Source organism: Danio aesculapii, chromosome 15 (assembly GCF_903798145.1).
Source record: "Danio aesculapii chromosome 15, fDanAes4.1, whole genome shotgun sequence".
Lineage (NCBI taxonomy): Eukaryota > Metazoa > Chordata > Actinopteri > Cypriniformes > Danionidae > Danio > Danio aesculapii.
This window is the reverse complement of record NC_079449.1, coordinates 10948164-10971871: the sequence shown is the minus strand read 5'-3', so window position 1 is coordinate 10971871 and position 23708 is coordinate 10948164. Positions and strand designations below refer to the sequence as shown.

General features: G+C 36.9%; 1 protein-coding gene across 1 annotated transcript in view; it reads left to right on the top strand.

Moving 5' to 3' along the window:
- The first annotated feature begins 18410 nt into the window (after positions 1-18410).
- Positions 18411-23708, top strand: part of LOC130242060 (Schwann cell myelin protein-like) — a 67961-nt gene continuing 62663 nt past the window's right edge. The window contains exons 1-3 of the mRNA XM_056474081.1: positions 18411-18513; positions 23102-23142; positions 23312-23692. Coding sequence (XP_056330056.1) covers positions 23106-23142; positions 23312-23692 — 418 coding nt within the window. The 5' untranslated portion in view covers positions 18411-18513; positions 23102-23105. The remainder of the gene's footprint in view (positions 18514-23101; positions 23143-23311; positions 23693-23708) is intronic.

The following is a 23708-nucleotide window of genomic DNA, read 5'->3' as shown; positions in this document are numbered from 1 at the left end:
GATCTTTCATTGGTTTTTGAATCGGTATTACTATTGCTTGTTTCCACATTTTTGGGATAACTCCTTCTTTCCATATTCTGTTGTATAGTTTAAGAATCAATAAAATAACTTTTTCTGAAAGATGTTTAATCATTATGTAGCTTATCCTGTCCTCCACCTGGGGCAGTATTTGCACATTTCCCCAGTGCTCTTTTCAATTCTGAAGCTGTAAAATCTACATCCATACAACTATTTTCCATTTATTTTATTATGCATAATATTTGGATTTATTTCCATAAACTCCCTTCTACTTTCTTCATACTCGTCCCCCAATTCTATACTATATAATCTTTGTAGAACATTTCCTAGCATATTAGCCTTTTCCATTTCTGATATAGCAGTTACATCCTTCTCAATCAACACTGGTATTTGTTTTCTCTTTTTCCCTTTTCCACTCATATGTTTGTAACATTTTCCATACTTGATCTATGGTGGTATCTTTCCCCATCGTCGAGCAAAATTTTCTCCATCCCTCCCTCTTAGCGATTTTATCAGTCTCCTTACGTTAGCTCTTGCTCTCTTGTAAATCAGCATGTTATCAAAGTTCATGTTTTTCCTAAGCTGTTGAATGCCTTATTCCTTTCTTTAATTGCCTTGCTACTACACTCTTCTGTCCACCATGGAATGTTCCTCTTTTTTTCACCTGCAGTTCTTATAGGGATGTATAAATTAGCTGATTTGTATTATTAAATCTGTCAATGACTTGCATAATATTTCAACTGTTTCCTCTTTTACTTTTACTAAATTTTCTTCACAGTATTTCCCAAATGCTACCCAATCTGCTTTCTCATATTTCCAGCAATTCTGTAGATATTGACCACTATTAAAATTCCTTACATTTAATTGACATATTATTGGAAAATGATCCACTTCCAATTGTGCTCTCACTTAATACTTTCCATTCACAGATATTAGCTATTTCATTTGAAATAAATGTTAGGTTCTAAACATGATACTGTATTGTCAATTATATTATACCTAGTGCCTTCTCCAGTGTTCAGGCAAACTAAAGATCTTTCTTCCAATATTGTTCTATTATTTCCCCATTATCATCTATTTTTTTACTCCCCCATAACCAATTGTGTAGCATTAAAAATCCCCACACCAAAGTTCTTTCTTTCCTCTTTCAACCTTTTCAAGTGAATTGATTGAAATGTTTTTACACGGATTATAAAAGTTATATATTACCCAGTGAATTTTCACAATAATAAACCTCAACCATCACACACTCTAATCCCTCCACCTCTCCCAAGACTCTGTACGTCATTTCATCACTTATAAATGTAGCTACCCCTCCTCCTTGACTCCCTTCCCTGTCTTTCCGTATCAATTTATAACCTTTTAAAACAAACTGAATATTTGGTTTAAGCCATGTTTCCTGCACACATATTACATTTGGTTTATATTCTAACTCTAAAACAAATTTTTTAAACTCTTGCCCATTCGCAATCAAACTTCTTGCATTCCATTGTAGAATACTTATAACCATTAAGCTAATCAGAAACTTGAGAAGCATCATTTATTGTTGATCGAGTGAGAATGTCATGAATCATATGGGCAGAAATTCCTGTAATTCCTAAAAACTCTGCTGCAGCATCTAGAATTGTTTTAATTTAGCTGACCTGCTTGTCATTACAGCTGTTACATTAATCACTTTGACAATGAATACCAGAAAGTTCTCTTTTGTCATTATTAAGTCATTTTCCTTTATACATTTGTGATTACAATTATTTTTCCCTTCTGTTCCCAGTCTCAGTATTCATTTCCAGTTGTTTTCATTTGTCATTACTTCCTCTGTCTTATCTCCCTTTTCTGGCAGCTCTTGACTGCTTCTGCATATGAAACTTTGTGTTCTATCTTGAATTTCTGTACCTCTTTTGCTTTTATCTGAAATTCACATCCTCCATATGCCGCACTGTGTGGACCCCCACAATGCAACATTTTAGATCATTTGTACATTTGTCATATTCATGATCTTCCCCACACTTCACACATCTCATTTTTCCTCTACATACTGCTGCTACATGACCAATACGCTGACATTTGTAACATCTCAAGGGCTTTGGAATGTATTCTCTAACTGTGTAGCTGATGTATCCCATTTTCACCTTTTCAGGCATTTTACCTTCAAATGTCAGCAAAATGCTAATACTTTCTTGTCTATCCCCATTTACATTTTTAAGCAATCTTCTCACATTGATTACTTTGCCCTCCTATTATATTTTCCTCAATCTCTTTGTTGGAAATATGTATTGGAACACCTGCAATTACCCCCTTCTCATTTTGGCTACTCCAATTTCTCTAGAACTTACTTTTTCTCCGTTCATCTCTTTAATTCCAAGTAATTTATTTCTTTGTGCAATGTCCTTAACTATTATTAGCACTCTTCCTTGTCCCAGACATCTTGCCAAACTAACTGTTCCGATTAGCTTATCTATAGCCTTAGACAGCCCAATTGGATGTAGATGTTTCCCTGTACCTTTGTCAAACGTCATCATTACTTTATATCCTGATATTTCATTTTGCGTTTGATCTTTCTTATTATCTTTCTCACTCGTTTTAGTCTTTTTTTTATTTCCATTTACCACATTATGCGTATCCTCATAGTCTTCCTGTTCTTTATACATGGCTTTCTTACGTTTAGAGTTTTTCTTTTTGGAAAATACTTCTGTAAAGCCCATACTTTCATTTATCATTGACTCATCCGAGTCATCATCCATGATTGCACAACAAGCACAGATCAGATCAAGCGATGACTGTTTATTCACTTAAAGTTGTTATTTTTAAGAAATGTTACAGATACCGCGAACTCCAGCTTGTTGTTGTCTCAATCCGTGACGTAGCTTCCGCTTCCTCTCACCAGAACCATGTGATTGAAAACAACCTATAAGGGAGTGTTCTGGTTCTGGAAGGCGGGTGTAGTGACGTCAGCGTGCAGGAGGGGGCAGGCTAGTCATCTGAGAGTATAAATACACGCATCAGACGTTCATTCAGTTTGCCAGTTCGCTAGTTTGCTGTCCTCTATGCTAACAACGACAAACAAACAAACAAACGCTCCAAACACTCGACAGGATTCACATTATTTACCTCCAAAACCACTTTTTGGACTGAATCTGGACACACACATGTACAAGTTGTCACACTAGGAGTTTGAAACCCATCTGTATAGCAGCTTTCAAAAGGTATGTTCGTTTTTGTTATTGATTAATTTAGCGGTGATGCTAACTTGCAGCCCGGTTTGAATGGAGAACACTTTGTATTTGAATTGAATTGTGCGTAATGCAGGGCTGTCCAAACTTGGTCCTGGAGGGCTGGTGTCCTGCACAGTTTGGTTCCAACTTCCTTTAACACACCTGCCTGAAAGTTTCTAGTATACAGTACCTAGAAAGAGCTTGATTAGCTGGTTCAGGTGTGTTTAATTGAGGTTGGAACTTAAATATGCAGGACACAGTTAGTTCAGACTCTTTTAAAGAGTTTTTGTGATGCTGTTTTTTCCAGATTGTGATAGTGAGTGAAGTTGAATTAAACATTTAGTGTGTGTTGAGATTTTTGGGGCCTGGCCTGTGTTTGTTGTGCAGGATGACCAGTATTGGGGAAAGTTACCTTTGAGAGTAATGCATAACAGTATTGTGTTAGCGTTACTCCCCTAAAAAGTAACTACATGTGTTACTTTTTATAGTAAGTAATGCGTTAAGATAGTTTTGCGATACTTTTAATTACCTGGCTGAGGCTTGATCAGAACTTGTTTTTTCTTTCTTTTTTATTAGAGGAGTTCTGCAATCAACAGCGCACTATATAATCTGCACCTTAATATTAATATTTTAGGATAATGTTATCTTGAGAACTTCCTTACCCCAGAGCTCTACATGCCGTATATACAGGTAATTGAATGTTTAAATCAATGTGTTTGCTTTTATAATATTTCTTTTAAGTAAAAATCCACCTGTTCATCAAAACAATCCTATTTTCTTTTTCTTCGATACGTTTATATAATGAACACACTCACTGACTGCATGATCATTGTGACTAATTTTAATTCGGCTATAAATTTTTTTAACAGCTAATTAATTAAACTAAAATTCAAATTAATTTAACTAAAAGTCAAATATTACTTTCTGTATTTTTTTGAAAGTATTGCATCACTCGTTTTAGCAAAGTAATCTTATTACGCAATGGCATTGGACGATAACCTTTTTTAAGGAAAAGTCTTTTAAAACTGCCTAAATTTTCGGGAATACTGTTCCTAAGGGATGTGTAATATTTTTTATTAAAATTTTTTTAAGGACAACAGTATACTCCAGCAAAAAATAATCCAAAGATATCGTTTTAAATTGTAAAAGAAATCTGGTTTTTGAAACAAATGAAGACAGTAGAAGTCAATGGATTCATTTGAATTATTTAGCCTAACATGTTACTGTTCCAATATAAATATTACAAATCTTTCAAAAAATTAATATATTTGGTTTCAAAGGGTAAAAAAGTTTTTTGTTTTTTTACCCAGACAATTAAAAGAATATATTTTGGAATATTGTGAAACAGTGATATTTCTATCTAAGGCTTTCATACCTTCAGAATCTTATACCGGCCCATGCCTATTACGTAACTTGCATTACTTTTAGTGCCGTTTACACCAACATAGAGGATGAGTGATGTTTTATTGAGGTAAAGTTGGTTTAAGACTTTTTGTCTTTTTAATCATCATCATCGAGGCAGTGATGATAGAGTGAATGTTAAATTAAACATTTATTTATTTATTTTTTATTATACGAGGATGTGCTGCATTTTGAATAAACTAGATTCAGTGTGTGTGTGTTATTCTTGGGTGGTTGTTGATGAGGCCTGTTTGTTTGTGTAGAATTAGTGATGTTGCATTGAGGTAAAGTTGGTTTTATTTGCACATTCATTCAATTTTGAACAACTTGTGACAGGTGACACTATATATGACTATTGCCAAAGACTATAGTTTAGAACATAAAAGAGTTTAGACACACATTTTGTACCGCTATATTGAATATTGGGTCTGAAATCATTTGTAATTGTTACTTCAGCACAGCATTAATGAACTGTAAACAATGTTGTATTTTAATTGTCAATGGATGGTATTGTAATTTCACTATTTAGAGTTTACAAACAATACTTTTCAGTAATTATATTATTACAGATAAAGTCTAACTGTGCGAAAATAAAACTTTTCCCCAATTGATGTTGTGGTGATGTCACCTTGATTGATTTCTTTCCCAAATTCCTCTGATTTTTCCAGGCTGCTGTATAGAGGTAATGTTGGTTTTATACTTGCACATTCATTTATTTAGCAGTCTCTATATTGTTTGCTGTGCTACTTTGAATATTCGATCAGAATTAGCATGCACATATGACTTTTAAAACACCATTAACACTATCTAATTCAGTGAAACAATGATGTACTTTGATAGTCATACTTATTGATATTACAGGGTGCGCCATTTATATGGATACACCTTAATAAAATAGAAATGGTTGGTGATCTTAATGTCTGTTTGTGGCACATTAGTATATGTGAGGGGGCAAACTTGATGGATGGTGACCATGGTGGCCATTTTGAAGTCGGCCATTTTGGATCCAACTTTTGTTTTTTCAACAGGAAGAGGGTCATTTGACACATCAAACTTATTGGAAAATTTCACAAGAAAAAACAATAGCGTGCTTGGTTTTAACGTAACTTTATACTTTCATGTGTTATTTACAAGTTTCTGACCACTTATTCAATTAATTTCACCTTTATTTGTGTACCGCTTTTTTAGAGTGTAGTTTGTTTTCAAAGCAGCTTCACATAGAAGATCATAGTAAATTGAAACAATGTAGTTCAGTTTTCAGAGTTATAAAATGTGTTCAATGTGCAGTCCATTGTGTTGGATTGTCAATGCAACCCTCTTCTCCCACTCTTCACACACTACAACGCAGGAGAAATTAGTAGTTTCAGATGCTGCACAGCTTGTATATTCACACCATAGACAACAAAGATAGTGGGGTCATTCTTCATCAATGGAAACCTCAAGGCCACTGAAGCTGACATGTTATAGTTTTTTCCAGCAAGATGGTGCACCACCACATTGTGGGTGGTCAGGTTCCGAGCATTCCTAGACGAACAGTTTCCTAAAAAGGCAGATTTGTCGTCGTGGGCCAGTTGAATGGCCCCAAAGGTCCTGACCCCCTTAGACTTTTATCTTTGGCGTCATCTGAAGGCAATTGTCTATGGTGTGAAGATACAAGATGTGCAGCACCTGAAACTACTGATACTGGAAGCCTGTGCTGGCATTTCTCTGCGGTGTTGTGTTTTTAATCATTTTTATTAGATTTGTAAGTAATACTTTAGTTTTTTTGTATGCCAGATTCAACTTGTTTTCTGGAATACCTGTTGCAGTTTTTGGATATTTTATCGCGTTATCGCTTCCACCGCGGTTATCGTTTCTGTCTAAACACCCGAAACAAGACTCTTTAAAAATGCGCGGTTCTAGTGCTGCACAATATAGTGTTTCAGCATCAATATCGCAATATGATCATTCACTTTAGTCACATCGCAGGATATGGAGTGTTAACCGTGGATGATCATTTTTCATTGCCATGTGTTTTTGAGGTGATTTGACTGTATAATGATTTTAAAAGCATTTAAGCATAAGAAATTGTACTCTTTGTAGCTTTGATAATGATTAATTTTATTGAATTATTTTTTATTATTGATTTACTGTACCTCAATACTGAAACAATGAACCATTATTTCAATTGTATGCTTTTTAATTGTATTGATCAATGCTTGTAGATAGTTTATTGTATTTTATGCAGATGCACTCACAGAATCATCACATTTAGTTTATTATTAATTCTTTCAAATAGATGATATTCATGTTCTTCTGGTGAAATTTTAGTTTTGTTTTTGTGAATATTTATAAAGAATACCAAAATATAGCATAGTTCGATTTAAAGAATACCAAAATATAGCAATGTTCGATCCCCCCCCCCCCCCTTATAATGTTGCAGCCTTACACAGTACATCTGGATTACCTATTTATTATTACAACCATCGGTGGAGACGCATAATTACACATTAGCATTGATGACTTGTCTAATTGTGGGCTCACACCAATTGCCTAGCAGCATTGTCACTCCTTTGTTAACTCGCTGGATGATTTTCACCTTTGAATGCATTTTTTGCTCAAGTTGAATTATTTGAACTTGTTTGATAGATTTCCTCTGAGCTAGATTTTCCAGGATAAATGCTGTTGTGGTGTTGCAATCAAAAAAGTGTGGTTTATAGTCGAAGTCTTTGGGGCAAAAAACTAATGAAACATAACGAAAAGCTAGTCAATTGGAACAGTACACAATTGTTAAAGGGGACAGTTCACCACAAAATGAAATAGAGTCATCGTTTACTCATCCTCCATTTGTTTCAACTTGTTACATTTTTGTTTTTATTCAGTTGATCACAAAAGTGTGTTTCACTGAAGGCATTTATAGTGAGCTCTGCAAGAAGGCATGATGTTGATGGGTTTGTGTTTTTTTTCCTGAACAGGTTTTTGTGTTTCAGTGGGTGATGTCCACCGTGGTTTATACTCGTGACGAGGCTCTTGAGCAGCTGACGCGGGATAATATTGTGCTGAACACAAAATCGGTGATGCAGGGTTTGGAGACGCTACAAGAGGAACACGCTCAACTGTTCAACACCATCCTGGACTGCAGTCAACCAGCATGAGCACTGGAGAAACCCGGACTGCTGTGCAAGAGATTGGAGGATATCGAGTTGAGCCTAGGGGAGGTCAGGTGAAACACACACATAGAGCTCTCACGATTATGAAATGTTTTTGAAGAATAAATGTTTCACTGGAAGGCTAATAGTTTTGCCCTTAACTATACACGTGTGTGTATTAATTTATTCATTTTTACATTCCTTCTGCTGGAGCGTCTGTTGGACCTTTTTCACATTTTCGGGTTTCTCAGCAGCAGAAGTCATCATAGTGGGTAAACTAAAGTGTAGTGGAATGGGAGGGTACAACAAATCATTTTTTTTACAATCCTATTTGCTATAATAATAAATAAAATCCAGGATGGTGTTACAAAGACTTCAAAAAAGAAAAAAAATTGTGTGAGGCTAGTGATAATGGCAGCCAGAAGAGAGAATAACAGTAAATATATTTTGCTAGATATTTTTCAAGACACTTCTATACAGCTTAAAGTGACATTTAAAGGCTTAACTAGGTTAACTAGGTTAACAAGGCAGGTTAGGGGAATTAGGCAAGTTATTACATAACTATGGTTTGTTCTGTCGAAAAAATAGCTTAAAGAGGCTAATCAATTTGACCTTAAAATTGCTTTAAAAACTGCTTTTATTCTAGTCGAAATAAAACAAATAAGACTTTCTCCAGAGGAAAAAATATTATCAGACATACTGTGAAACTTTCCTTGCTTTGGTTAAACATAATTTGGGATTTTTTTTAATTAATTAATTTATTAATTTATTTTTTATCAAAGGGGTTAATAATTCTGATTTCAGCTGTATATATTGTTAATATTTAAAAACAAAATTATTAAAACATTTAGATTTTAAAATTTTATTGTATTTTTGCATTAGTTTGTCCTACATGAATGCACATAGCAAGTTACTGTACAGATTTTTTTTTTACATCAAATTGCTATATGGATCTGCGATTGCACTAGTTCAAGTAAATGTTACCGATAGCAACAATTCATGACCACTAAGCTGGAAAAAAAAAATTAAAAAACATCAGCTGACCAATTGTGGCCTCAATAAAATTCCAAATATTATTTCAGTTTGCATGTCCCTTCTTCAAAGTTTTAGGTAGCATGATGTTCACAGTGAGGTTCCTCTCAATTAAATCAAAAAGGTTAAAGAAAAAAAAAAAAAACTATCTATTAGTTCAGTTGGTGTTAAAATTGACAATAATTTACAAAATGTAGATAAACATCTTATAAAGTACTATATCTGTCAGCTCTTTTTCTCTTTGTCTCTTGTCTTGTAAGAATTTGTTTGACAAGCAGAAAAATGGTTGATGTTGTCCTGGAAGTCGATTCCGGCATTAGGTCCTTTGAGAGTCGAGGAATCGACTCTTGGAGTCAACTCCCCATCCCTTGTTCTATACTGCAATAGAACCGCAGTATAGCTGTTTATACTTTTCTTTTTGTGTTTACTTTGCTTTGGTATTATATGGTTAAAGTTGGTAGATTCCTGAATGTGGTAGAGTACTACAGACAGAACTGTTCATTTTGTTTCCTTCATTATTAGTTCTAAAATTATGTTCAGATTAGCAGTGGATGCTTTGCTCAGATGTTAAATTGACAACGTTGAGATCCATTGGAAGAGAAAGTATTACCCATTGCTATCTCATGCCAATTTGTAACATTATTATTTAGGGGCTTATGCAACGTTATGGGTGACATATCAGAGGTAAAAGGAGGACAAATTGTTGCTGTTCTCTGATAAGTCCCCCTTCACTGTCTTTCTCGCATCTGGGAGACTTATGGTGTGGAGATCAGTGACGGTTTGGGCTGAAATATCATGGCATTTCCTTTGCCCAATACTTTCTAGGTTGGCACTTCACTGCCAAAGACTACCTTGAAGGCAGATTTAGGATGAGAATGCACAAATACACACAGCAAGGTCTGGTGACAGAGGTTTGATGAACATGAAAGTGAAGTTGCATGGCCTGCACAGCCTCCAGAACTAAACATTGTTGAGCCTCTTTGGGGTCTTTTGGAGGAGCAAGTCAGGAAACTTTTTCCTCCACCAATCTCATGTAGTGACATGGACACTATTCTGCAAAAAGAATATCTCATAATCCCTCTGGCTACTGTGCAGGACTTGTATCGGTCATTCCCAATATGAATTAAAGCTGTATTGCCTGCAAAAGGAGGTCCTACACCATACTAATGAATTATTGTGGTCTAAAGCCAGCTTTCAGTTCACTGTATAACCCCTGTATGTCTTAAATTAATTCTGAAAGATTCTAAAAGGTCTTTCTTTGTGAAACCCTCTGTGATATTGGTCATTTGTCATATAACTGTGCATTATATTCATGCTTCATATCATAATAATACTGCATATGTTCTGTAGGTGTTAATAGATCAAAGTGCATGCTAGGTGTTAATGACATCATACTTATTATGGCTGTTAACTCATCGATGTCTTTGTGGTTAGAGACTATCTGAAATGAGAAGTCTGAAAGCTAGAGACCGAAGTTCACCAGTTAGAAAAGAAATGCATTTACATTTCAGCATCATTCACCACATACACAAAACTGTTCATTTTAAATACTGTTTTCTTTAACAACAACAATAAAAAAAAACAATACCTAACATATTTAGTTTGCTGTAGTAATTCTTTTACATTTCTCTCTTATTATGCATCTACTGTGGGAACAATGCAGATGTACTAGTATTTTCATACTGAGACTAAATATAAACCTGTTAATTTTGATAAAAGATAAAACACTCATGAATAAATGTTTAAGGTCTGAAGCTTGCAGGATGTTTGTTTTTTTTATTGTACAATGACCTCTTATGTCACAAATTCAAGGACGATTTGTTCTCTTAATTCACAACCCCTTTAATTCTTAAAATCATTACATAGAATAAGCATTATTTTGCTGTGTGACATGCTGTGTCAGAATACCTTAATCAACATTTTGCAATTCAAGATTAATTTAACTTAACCCTTCATAATCTGCAGCATTTGTGTGTTTTCTGTGCCTTTCCACCACAAAAAGCACACAATGCTGCAGATTATGAAGGGTTAAGTTAATTAATCTTGAATTGCAAAATGTTTATGACATTCTAACACAGAATAAGCAGTATTTTGGAAAATGCTTTGATATTTTATCAAATTCAACAATACATTCTGGGCAAATTGACTACCCTTCCGTTATGTTGGTGGCTGTTTTTGCCTCATTGACTTCCATTATAATGACATTTTTTGATTGCAAAGCCATCCATGACATCATATAATCATGCATTCTTGATTGTTGCTGGTTTCCCCTGTTGGGAAGAGGTAACATTTTTTGTTTTAACTGTTGATCATCAATTGCAGTGCAAAAAAAAAAAAAAAAAGCTTAGTTTCTGACATCTACTGTATATGGAGTGTAGTGTGTGTGCAAGAGTGTAAGAGAACGACCTTTGCGCACTTATCTTAACATGAGTGAGAAAATCAAAACAAGCCCCTCAGCTCTCAGGACATGGTAAACATAGTAAGTGTACTTACTGTATAGTGTGCACACAATAATCTGCTGTTTTACTCCATTAAACTCCATATAAAATACAGAAACTTATTTGCACAGGCCTATATCTAAAGGCTTAAGCTGCCTACTGAACAGTAAAAATTACACATTTGATCTCTTTTCAACAGGGAAAACCAGGCAACAAACAAGAAAGCATGAGTATATGCTGTCATGGCTTTGCAATAAAAGTCATTATAATGGATGTAAATAGGGCAAAAAACAGCCACAACATAATGAAAGGGTAGTCAATCTGAACAATACACAAGGGTTAATGTCATATTGAACGCCTAAAATAATTAAAAAGAACTTTGTTATGCTTCCCCATTCTGAGCCCAGTCCATGGACAATGACATACATGAACTCAATTGTTGTCTTTTCTCATCATGTGGAATATAAACATAATTTTGAAAGCAACTGAAGATGAGCAGTCGATAGGTTTTATTTATATTAAGCAATTTTATTTTAAGCTATATTTCCCCAGATTCACCACAATACCCAAAAGACCATATTTCTAATTGACTACTCATCTATACAAACTCAAATAAGCATTGCATTGGCTATTCTTCAGTCCAACCATAGTATTCGCCTGGTAGACACAATAGAAGAATCACTTCATTGTTTTTGAAAACTTATAACTAAATAGTCAGCATTTGCAATTTGCCAGAATAGAAGAAGGATGCACTTTAAGAAAGAGGAAGTGGTCAGTGCAGCTGAAGACGTGTTTTACAGTCATGCTTGGTTAAAAAAAATGCTAAAATAAAATTAGCTAAATTTCGCTATCTATAATCCCTAATAATAACTCCTGTATAGCAGTCCCACATCATACTTTTACATCCGACACTCAATGACACTCGAATACCGTCAAAAAAGTCTAGTGGCTGGGAATGAGCTTTCTACAGTGTCTGGTGTAATGTTAATGATGTTTTCTTGTGTTTACATGAATATGGCCACATTATAAATGCACAGTACAGTTACAATCTTATTGCCAGTGATCTTATTATTAGTAATTTCCTGAAGATAAATACCAAAAAATAACACAACTGGAATAACTGCAGCAGTTGCGATCGTCTGATCTCATATATGAAGAAAGAGAATGCGATGACGTGTGAAGTTGTGGTAGTGGTGTCTTATTTCCTAGCTTTATTTATATAGCACATTTCATACACAGTGGCAATTTAAAGTGCTTTACATAAACAGGAATAAAAGAAACAAGTATAAGAGAAATAAAAACAAATAATAAAAATGGTATAAAAAATAAATAAATAAATAAATAAGCATAAAAACAGATAAAATGTGTTATAAAAGAATGTAAAAGAAGAGAAAAACATAATAGTGCAATCTGTCGGACGTAGCACAGTGCTCATTCAGTAAAGGCACAGCTAAACAGATGTGTTTTCAGTCTTGATTTGAATGTGCCAACTGTTGGAGCACATCTGATCATTTCTGGAAGCTGATTCCAGCAGTGAGGGGCATAGTAGCTGAAAGCCGATTCACCCTGCTTTGACTGAACTCTCGGAATTTCTAGTTTATATGATCCTAAAGATCTGAGTGATCTGTTAGGTTTGTATTCAGTGAGCATATCTGTAATGTCCTGAGGTCCTAGGCCATTTAGTGATTTATAGACCAGTAATAATAGTTTAAAATCTATTCTGAATGTAACTGGGAGCCAGTGTAAAGACCTGAGGACAGGTGCGATGTGCTCTGATTTCCTGGTTCTGGTCAGAATTCTGGCCGCAGCGTTCTGGATGAGCTGTAACTGTCTGACTGTCTTTTGGGTAGGCCAGTGAGGAGGCCGTTACAGTAATCACCCTGCTGCTGATAAAAGCATGAACAAGTTTCTCTAAGTCTTCACTGGAAACAAAGCATCTAATTCTTGCAACGTTTTTGAGAGGATAGTATGCTGATTTACTGACTGCTTTGACATGACTATTGAAACTCAGATCTGACTCCAGAGTCACACCAAGATTCTTGACCTTATTTTTTGTTGTTTGGCCAAGGTACGTATTCACCTTGAGAACCTCATCTCTGTTCCCAAACGCAATCACTTCAGATTTCCCTTTGTTTGACTGAAGAAAGTTTTTGGCACATCCAATTGTTAATTTCAGCAATGCATTGGCAGAGGGTGTCAATGGGACTGTAGTCATTAGGCAGTAAGGCTAGATAGATCTGATTGTCATCAGCATAGCTGTGGTAGGATATTTGTTTTTTCTCATTGTTTGGCTTAGAGGAAGCATATAAAGGTTGAACAGGAGAGGTGCCAGAATTGAGCCTTGTGGGACCGCACATGTCATGGGTGTCTACCTTGACCCATGATCACCTATACTTACATGGTAACCTCTCCCTTCAAGGTAAGATCTGAACCATTTGAGGACCGTCCCAGACAGCCCAACCCAGTTTTCCAGCTAATCCAGAAGTATGCTGTGATCGACAGTGTCAAATGCGGCACTGAGATCGAGCAGTACCAGCACTGTTAGTTTGCCTGAATCTGTATTTAGGTGGATATCATTGATTATCTTTATAAGGACGCTCTCTGTACTGTGATGTGGTCTGAAACCAGATTGAAAATTGTCTAAACACCCCTTGAAGTTTAAGAACTTGTTAACCTGGTAAAAAACAACTTTTTCAATGATTTTGCCAATGAAAGGGAGATTTGAGATGGTCCTGTAATTGCTCTATAGGGTACTATCCAGGTTGCTCTCTTCCAAGAGAGGTTTAACAACTGCAGTTTTAAGTGAGTTTGGAAAAATCCCTGAGAGAAGTGAAGCATTTACCACTTCTGGAAGATCCATTTCTAAGCAGGTAAACACCGTTTTAAAGAATGATGTGGGGAGCGTTTCAAGACTGCAGGTTGATGTTTTCATAACTTGCACGATCTCTTCTAAGATTTTACCATTAATTGCCATGAAATCAGACATAATGTCTGATTTCTTAAGTTGTGGTTGAGCTAGTCTGACTTCGACACAACTTGGCTGATTAGATGAGCTGATAGTCTTTCTGATATTATTGATCTTGTCAGTAAAGAAATGAGCAAACTTATTACATTTGGCTTTCAGAAAGTAGTTCACCTGGGAATCCGACTGGGAAGGGGGGGGGGGGGGGTTGTGAGTCTCTCTATCATTGCAAAGAGTGTACAAGCATTATTTACGTTGCTGTTTATAAGGCTTGAAAAGAAAATCTGCCTATTAGTGCTTAGTTCCATATTAAAAGCACGAAGACTGTCTTTATAGATATTATAATGGACTACTAGTTTCGTCTTTCTCCACATACGCTCAGCTTTTCTGCACTGTCTTTTCATCATTTGTACTCTTAGTGACCTTGTCCAAGATCCCCTTTGCCTGCTAGTTATATTCTTGGCTTTAACAGGAGCAATGTCATCTATGACATTCTTAACTTTACAGTTAAACAATTTAAGGAGAGAATCAACAGAGTCTGCAGATATACTTGGTACAAGTGAAAAGGCCTTCATAAACTGCTCATTAGTGTTCTCATTTGTGCATCTCTTTCTGACAGAGACAGATCTGTCTTTAATAGCTGGAGTGATCAATATGTCAAAGAAAATACAGAAATGATCAGATAGTGCAACACCCTTAACAATAGTCGATGAAATGTGTAAACCCTTAGTTATAAGTAGATCAAGAGTGTGTCCACGATTGTGTGTGGGTCCTTGAACATGCTGAGTCAGATCAAAAGTGTTCAAAACAGTCATCAGTTCTTTTACAGCAATGATTTCTGGATTATCAATGTGAATATAAAATCCCCAGCAATGGTAAAATAGTCAAATTCAGAGGTTACTAATGATAACAGCTCTGTAAAATCATCAATAAAAGTTAAAGTTGGAGAACATTTTGGAGGTCTGTAGATAATGATCAGTAAAATACGTGGAGCACCTTTTAGTGCTATACTCAGATATTCAAAAGACAAATAGTCACCAAATGACACTTGTTTACACTCATAAACATCTTTAAACAGGGCAGCGATACCTCCACCGCTCCTATTGGCTCTGCAAACATTTAAAAAACCTAAGTTTAAAGGAGCTGTTTCATTCAGAACTGTTGCGCTAACAACTGTCATCTAGCCAAGTTTCATTTAATAGCATAAAATCAAGGCAATTTGTGTTCATAAAATCATTGACTAAAAGTGACTTATTGTTAAGTGATCAGATGTTTAAAAGTGCTAACTTAATAGTTTTAGCTATTTTTTCTACAGTAGTCCCAAATTTATATTTAATAGACACAAAATTTGAGTGATTTGCTATACGGCCTGAAGAAGTCTTCGGTTTTCTGTCACGTAATACAACATATGTGTAGAGAAAGCTACAGACACACTGGGTTCCTGCTTGTTCTGTAAACATCTGATAAAGGCACTGTTATCTAAGCAGGCACCCGAGACACATTATGGAGAGCTGTTGTGTTCACCAGCTGAAGATGGTGCATTGTTGTTTGGGACCTGGCGGTGGGGCAAAAGTCGGAGGGCTCTTCCAGGTGGGCTCAGAGGTGGTTGTGGAGCAGGCCGCCTTTTGGTTGGTAACTGGGGGCTTGCGGCAATGGAGTGTGAGAGTTTAGTTCCAGCTTACACCAGTTCCTCCATCTTTTTTGAGAAACCCAAGAGAGGCAAGCAAGGTGACAATGAGAACGTGTCTGGTGACAGAGGCTGTGGGTCTGGAGATTCTGGCTGCTGAACTATGTCTTCCTGGCTGTTTTCCTGAGGATCATTTTTGAGTGATGAGACTTGATGCTGTTCTGATGCATCACAGTCTGTCTGTGTTGAGCAGAGGGCCAGTGACAGTGTCTCTATCAACAGTGGGTGTTTTGACTGCGTGGCGTTATCACTGTACTTGGGTGATGCATCAGCCCCAAGTCCACTCAGGAGCTGATTTGAGGTTCTGTGGTCATCCGGACATTTGCTAGGTGTGTATGTGCCATTTGGATTGAGGTCAGTGGCACACACAGCTGATGGATGATGCAGGGAGAAAAAGATATTGTCCTTTAGCACCTTTGCACCAAGTTTGTTTGGGTAAAGGCCGTCTGATGTCATCAGTTGTCTTTGGTTCCAGAAGAGATTGAAGTTGTCAAGAAAATTCAGTCCTTTCCTGTTACATGTTTTCTGCAGCCATACATTTAGACCAAGAAGCCGTGAAAACATATTTGTCCCTTTTGCAGGGAGTGGTCCACTGATAAACGGCTGAATTTTCAATCTTTCAACTGTTTCCAAGAGCTCACAGAAATCTCTCTTGAGCAGATCTGACTGTTCCTTCCGAATATCAATACTTCATATCTGTTCTGAAGCTGTATTTGAGTCCGAGTTGTATTTGGGGTAGAAGATGCTAATGCGGCAGCGTATGATCTGACCCCGTGAATACCCTTTGGTTTCGCACCTTGTTTATGCCAATGCTCATTTTCAACATTTCAGTTTATGCCATGCTCAGTTTTATTCTGTTTTTCTGTGCTCAAAATAGTGGCAGGAATAGATTAATGGGACTCACCGGCTATATGCTGTGAGGGTCCACAATGAAGCTGCAGTTCTGGTCGGATCGCAAGTAACTTTGTTTCAAGAACTGCAATCTTTTTTAGAAGTTTGTGGCAGTTTGAACAGTACTGAGAATCTGAATTAATCCGATACAGAGGCATTTACACAGCCGTGTTTTCCCATCTCAGGAATGTGAGCAGCTGATAGCTGGTAGCGGGAGGATTGTTTGGATGATAATTCCCCTCTTGTTAGTAAAGCTATATTCCAGATAGTTTGTAGAATCGATGCTGATCTTCAAGCTGTGTCATTTGAGCACTGTGCTGATAGGCTCAAGTTAAAATTAGTGTATAAGATATAAAAGCAGGTGGGCAGGGAGCAGAGCAGTAAGCAAAGACGTCCGAACAGTAGCGAAGCAGGAAGGGTATATTTTGAAGCCCTTCCCCTTCACTTTCTGTTTTAAGGGCCATGGGGTAGGGGTACAAAAATAGAATTAGAATTAAGCCTAAGGTTGTTCACCTCAGGCTCTAGTTTGGAGTCTTCTAAGCCTCTGGACCCTATGCCCTTTTGAACCCTTCTAGCAGTTCATCATCTGCTAAACTCCAATCTGCAAAAGTTTGTTAAGTGTTGCTGGTTCCTGCCTCTTTCTTCCTTAAATGTGTGTAAATTGCTGCTACTACATTCTTCAGTCTCAGCTTGTATATTCAATTAATCTTTATTTCTATCGAACTTTTACAATGTAGATTGTGTCAAAGCAGCTTCTTCTAAAAGTACTAGAAGTTAAAATTGAAACTAGTCCAGTTTTCAGAGTTGAAGTTCAGTTTAGTTCAGTTTAGTGTGGTTTAATTTTCACTGTTGAAAGTCCAAACACTGAAGAGCAAATCCATCGATGCGCAGCTCCACAAGTCCCAAACCAAGCAAGCCAGTGGTGACATTGATGAGGAACAAACTTCACCAATTGACAAAAGTGAAGGAAAAAACCTAGAGAGAAACCAGGCTCAATTGGGCACGACCATTTCTCCTCTGGCCAAGCTTCTTATGCAGAGCTCCAGTCTAGGCGCTGGAGGCTGGAGAAACACCCATAATGGGGTAAGTCTGCATCCAGAAACTATTGAAAGAGCTGGACAGGATCCTAAACATTGACATAGCCAGGATACTGGGAGCAGAAAACAAAGCCAGGAAATGAGGTGGAGACTTTGCAAATCCATTTTGGTTTCTCTTCTGGAGGAAGAGGATTTGAACTGCTGTTAGATGTTCTTTCACAAATAGTTACAAGGAGAATCAGGACTAAATGCAGTTCTTTCACTTAAAATAAAACCAAAAGAGGAATCCTGTAGCAATGTGTGAAAACAAACCAAGATCATTTAGTAGATAATCTTATTAAAACAGAGAAATGTGCAAATGGAACCTGCTGGAAAATTAAACCAACACAAAAATGATTGTTACACACACAGTATGTTCAGGTTGGTGTTTTGTACAGGCTTTAAAATTTACCATTTGTGTTTTATAGAGGTCTTAAAACAGTCCTTCTTGTCAGTCACAAACAGCAGTGTTCTTGTCAGGAAGTACTATATTTTACCACTGTGTCACTGCAGAAGTCTGTTGGTGTGATGCACTCTGGCACGCAATAATACCAAAGGAAATCATTTTTACAGTGTTGAGTTTTAGCAATATCGCTCTCTGCTCTTCTTTCACTTCTTTTATTTTGCAATCTGCTTTTCCCAATCCACTACAGAAGACTACTGAGAAGGTAAGCTGTGGTCCTAATCATTTTTTGTTTATGGATTCCATTTGTGTAATTTCCACTCTAAACAGTTGTTTTAATTGTTTTTATTTTTTATTTTTTGTACAGCAAATAATCATTATCTGCCCATCTCACTGTATTAGCTGTGCCTCTGCTTTCATCTGTTGTGAAAACCGTCATAATGCTTGGAACTTTTACATATGACATAGGTTGGTAATGCTTTAGATTGCAGCCATCAAAATACACAATAAGTAAACCAAATCTACATGTACTGTTAGTGTCTACATGAAATACGTACTGTATGTACATGTATTGGAACAATTTACTCAAAAAAAAAAAAAACTTAGGATGTTTTAATCCAACTTTGGGTTAAATATAGGCAAATCCAACTGTTGGGTTAACATTTTTAAATTAACTGTTTAATCCAGCTCTTGAGTTTTGAAGTAAGAATTTACCACGTATGCAACCATTACAGCAGAGTGTGTTCAGTTTGCATAGCATTAAAGTTTAACTTAGCTGAAAACAACTTTAAGTCTTTCAAATGTCTAACTTTGGCAACACAGTGGCGCAGTAGGTAGTGCTGTCGCCTCACAACAAGAAGGTCGCTGGTTCGAGCCTCGGCTGGGTCAGTTGGCGTTTCTGTGTGGAGTTTGCATATTCTCCCTGCGTTCGTGTGGGTTTCCTCCGCAGTCCAAAGACAGGTACAGGTGAATTGGGAAGGCTAAATTGTTTGTAGTGTATGAGTGTGAGTGAATGTGTATGGATGTTTCCCAGAGATGGGTTGCAGCTGGAAGGGCATCTGCTGCGTAAAACATGTGCTGGATAAGTTGGCGGTTTATTCTGCTGTGGCAACCCTAGATTAATAAAGGGACTAAGCCAAAAAGAGAATGAATGAATGAATGTCCAACTTTTATTCCAGAATTTATTTACTGAGAAACTGGGTTTTATAACTTGGTTAAATAACATTCAAAATAGGTAAGGCAAATAAGTAAAGCAAAATGACAAAAAAGGTAAATAACATTTTCCTGTAATTACTGGATGATTTTTTTTGTCCCATGTTTATAGTTAAATGCAACTGTTATCCACTTGTTCCGCATTGTTACAGGGTTGATGCATTTCTGTAGAGTAATTAAAGTGGTGCTTCCTGTTTCTCATAGTCACAGAGTAAATATAATGTATTCGGGGTGCAAATTATAATCATATTAAATAAATAGTTGAATAAACACAATAAACATAAAATTCATCAAAATCTAATTTTGAAGAGGACACAAACATTAGCTAAAATTGTACATGTAAGAGTAACCTCTCCAATTCGACATTACATGTCGGACTCGGGCTGAACCAGCCATTCTGGTATGGTAGGAGGGTGTGAATAATATTAATTACATCTAGGGTTCAAAGAAGTTTTAAAATAGCCCTGACAATGAGCAAACAGTATATGTGTTAAAACAATCACTTGTTCGAGTTTTTGGTGCTACAATAGTCTGCTAATGCTTTAGTTAAGTTTACTTTAACATTTTTCTTTGTGTTTTAGATGTTCAGTGGTTGAGAAGTGAGGATAATGTCATCTTATTGTACACAAGTTTATGACAAATTTATTGATGACAGTTTGCCCTTTAACACAAGTTAGAAAAAGTTAGATAGCCAACTGAAGGCATAGTTCACCAACATGAAAATTACATTTATTCTTTCCATGTGGTGCTAAACCGTTATGAGATTCTTTTTTTTCTGTTGAACACAAAATTTTGAAAAATGCTGTTTGCAGACACCCGTTGACCTCCACAGTAGGGAACCAATTACGATTCATTGTAATATATATATATATATATAAAATTCACTCAACTTAAAATAATTTCTTTTGCTTTGACTTTTGATTTTATTTAGCTATTTCTCCAAGTATTTTTAACTTAAATGTTTAGTTGACCAACTTAAATAGTTGACCCAACTAATGAAGCATTCTGCGTAAGTTCTGACAGGCCTCTAAGTCAAGCTCTGCTATTAGTTTAGATTTGGAAAGCCCGGCCCTTATCAGCTGATCTGTACTTCTCACTCTGCTTTCCTCTGCTCTGCTTGTTGCTTTCAACTTGTGCTACAGTAACTTAAACAATATCATTGGGTTGTCATTGTAGCTTGCTAAGTTCTGAAGTATTTGGCTACTCTCCTATTCAAAATCAGAGAGTTACCCCTGAAACTGCTGCTATTTCCTTTAGCTTTCATAGAGCTCATGAAAAGGACAGGGAATTTAGAACAGAGCCATATCACCTAATGCAAACTTGAAGAATGTCAATAAATTTGAAATAAGCTGAAGCTTGTCTATTGTTCTTTTTGACTCGAGAGGACCTGACTGAACTTATTTTAAGTAACCTAGACTTGCAAAACTTAAGTATAAATTAATGTATTTCAACTAGACTTTGCAAGTTCTGCTTATTTGTCATTGTATTTGAACTTACACTGGTCCTGGTTCTTTTTACTGTGTGAACTTACTGTGTGGGGACAGTGCTAACCACTTACTCAGTGCTGCCTACAACAAAATACAGTACACATTTTATTAAAGGACTTTGCTTTCAATTTAACAATTACACACAATGTACTTAAAATTTAATAGACTTAATTAACGAAATACGAAATAATATTCATAAGAAATAATCTTCCTTATAAAGTCATTTTCTGTTTTTAAGGACAAATTTTGTCCAAAGACTATAGTTAAGTCAACTTACAGACAAGCTGAGACAGTGAAAACTTTCATTCATTTCCTTTTCAGCTTAGTCGCTTCATTAAACAGGGGTTGCCACAGCAGTATGAACCACCAACTTATCCAGCTTATGTTTTACGCAGCGGATGCCCTTCCAGCCGCAACCAAACACTGGGAAACACCCATACAGTCTCATTCACACACATACACTATGGACAATTAAGCTTACTTAATTCACCTATAGCGCATGTCTTTGGACTGTGGGGAAACTGGAGCACCCGGAGAAAACCTACGCGAACACAGGGAGAACATGCTAACTCCACACAGAAACGCCAACTGACCCAGCCGAGGCTCAAACCAGCGATCTTCTTGCTCTGAGGCGACAGCATTACCCACTGTACCACCACACAGCCCATAGTGAAAACTATGTTAAATATTATTTAGAAATTTCAAGTTGTTTCAACTTACAAACCATGTTGACAACTAAAATGTAGAATGATTTTACAATTTTCATGCCGATGGATGCCAGCAACCAGCCATTTTCAGAACATCATCTTATTTTTTGTGTTCAAATAGGTTTTGATCAAGTGAAGGATGAATAAATTATGACAATGATCATTGTTAATTGAACTATCCCTTCAAGTGATGCTGGAAATAATTTATACACTGCAGTTTCAATTGGTTTATCCACTATTACCAATTCTTCTTTGGCTCTAGGCGAAGATGGTCACACTTTTTTTTCCTCTCCCTCTCATATCGGTCCTGACTGGCTCCTCTTGTCTCGTCTCATTCTATCTTTGAGGCTCTCCTTGCCCTGCTCTCCAAACAAATAAGATATTATGGATTTGATCAAATGATGTTTGACACTATCTTCTCAACGAGAAGTTTGGGTTCGGGGGAACCCACCTGTCACATGGGGATGTTTGCAGCTGAATACTGTACGTGATGGACGGGTGGGATATGTGGGTCTGTGTCTGGCTGTTCTGTCCCTGGAGGATATTGAAGATATTTATCTATTTGAAAATTTGATAACAGGGTTTCTGCTGATGGGCTTATGCGGTGCCCTGGGGTCTCGACGATTGATAAAAGCAGTCAGTGCGGCTCAAAACCCCACAAAGCTGGTTGGCTGCATTGAAACGGTGGTGAGCAGGGTCATTACAAACCAGACTGTGGCCTTGGACCAAAGATTGGAAAACATCAGGGTAAAACTAGCAGCTTTGCAACAAGATTTGGTCAGACCTAGAAACCAGTAATGGACATTCTGCGAAATTCGCAGATATTGGCCTAAATTTGAAAAAATTGTTTCTTCTCTTTCGGCTGTCCTGTGACTTTCCTGCAAGATGGCCTCGGCTGGAGACAAACAACTTCACCCGGATAGCAAGATAAAGAGACTCTAAAATTCCTGTTCCCTGTCCCAAGGAAACCTGTTGAGACTCTAGAGGCTTACACATACATACTGTACGCAGCTACAGATAGACAATCACCACCTAGCCCCGTACCCCACGCCATTGTGTGCTTTCACCCACTGGTGTGGGTAGCCGGGTCTGTGACCAGCGTTCTCTAGCGGCAGGGCCAGATGGCTGCCGCCCTCATCGTACTATATCCACATCCCCTGCTGCGATGTTATGTCTTATGTGTTTATGTGCTTGGTTCCTGGGGCTTTTTTCCCCCCTGATCTCACACTGTCCTAATTTAAGAACAATGTGAGAGAGGCTTTTTTTGCCTCTCTCTTCCCAAATGCATCTTGTTTCCTTTCCTCCTCTCATTGACCTGTCTTCCCCTGAAATGTGTGATGTTTGTGTATGATCGGGGAGGGTCCAATTTCACTGCATTTTAATGGTGTATGTGACAAAGGCTTCATCATCATCATTTAACTTTAGTTTTTGTTTATGTTTGACCCAGAAACATGAATGCATCGCTTTTGCCTCATTTACTTTTTCAAGGTAAAGTATCTGATTTCCTCTTTGTTTTGTCACAATAAATGGTCAAATTTAACTCCAGCAAAAACAGCTAGCTACGCTAACAGAAAACAATATGAGTTCAATTAAATGCTGAAAATGTCAGTTTAGATGAACACTCAGCCATTACTGTTCTTCAACTTTTGTCCCTCAGGTGTTCTGCTGTTTGGTGCTTTAGGATGGGAAGTGAGAATGCCAAAGGAAATTCACGGCCTCAAAGGGTCCTGTCTGGTGATTCCATGTTCTTTCAGCTACACATCGTACCCACCCACAGAGCCAAACAGAGTTGTGTGGTATCAGTGGGTCTCTAAAGGTTATCCTTTAGTCTATGATCCTAAATATGCAAATAATGTAATTGACAAGTTCAGAGGAAAAACTGATTTATATGGAGGCTCAAGGGGTGATTGTAGTCTTATAATCAAAAACCTGGATCAATCCCACCATAGAGAGAAAATATACCCATGGATCGACCCTGAAAATGTTGGATGGCGCACTTTTGCATTTTATGATGTCACCTCTACAATCCTTGTTGATGGTATGTAGATACTAAA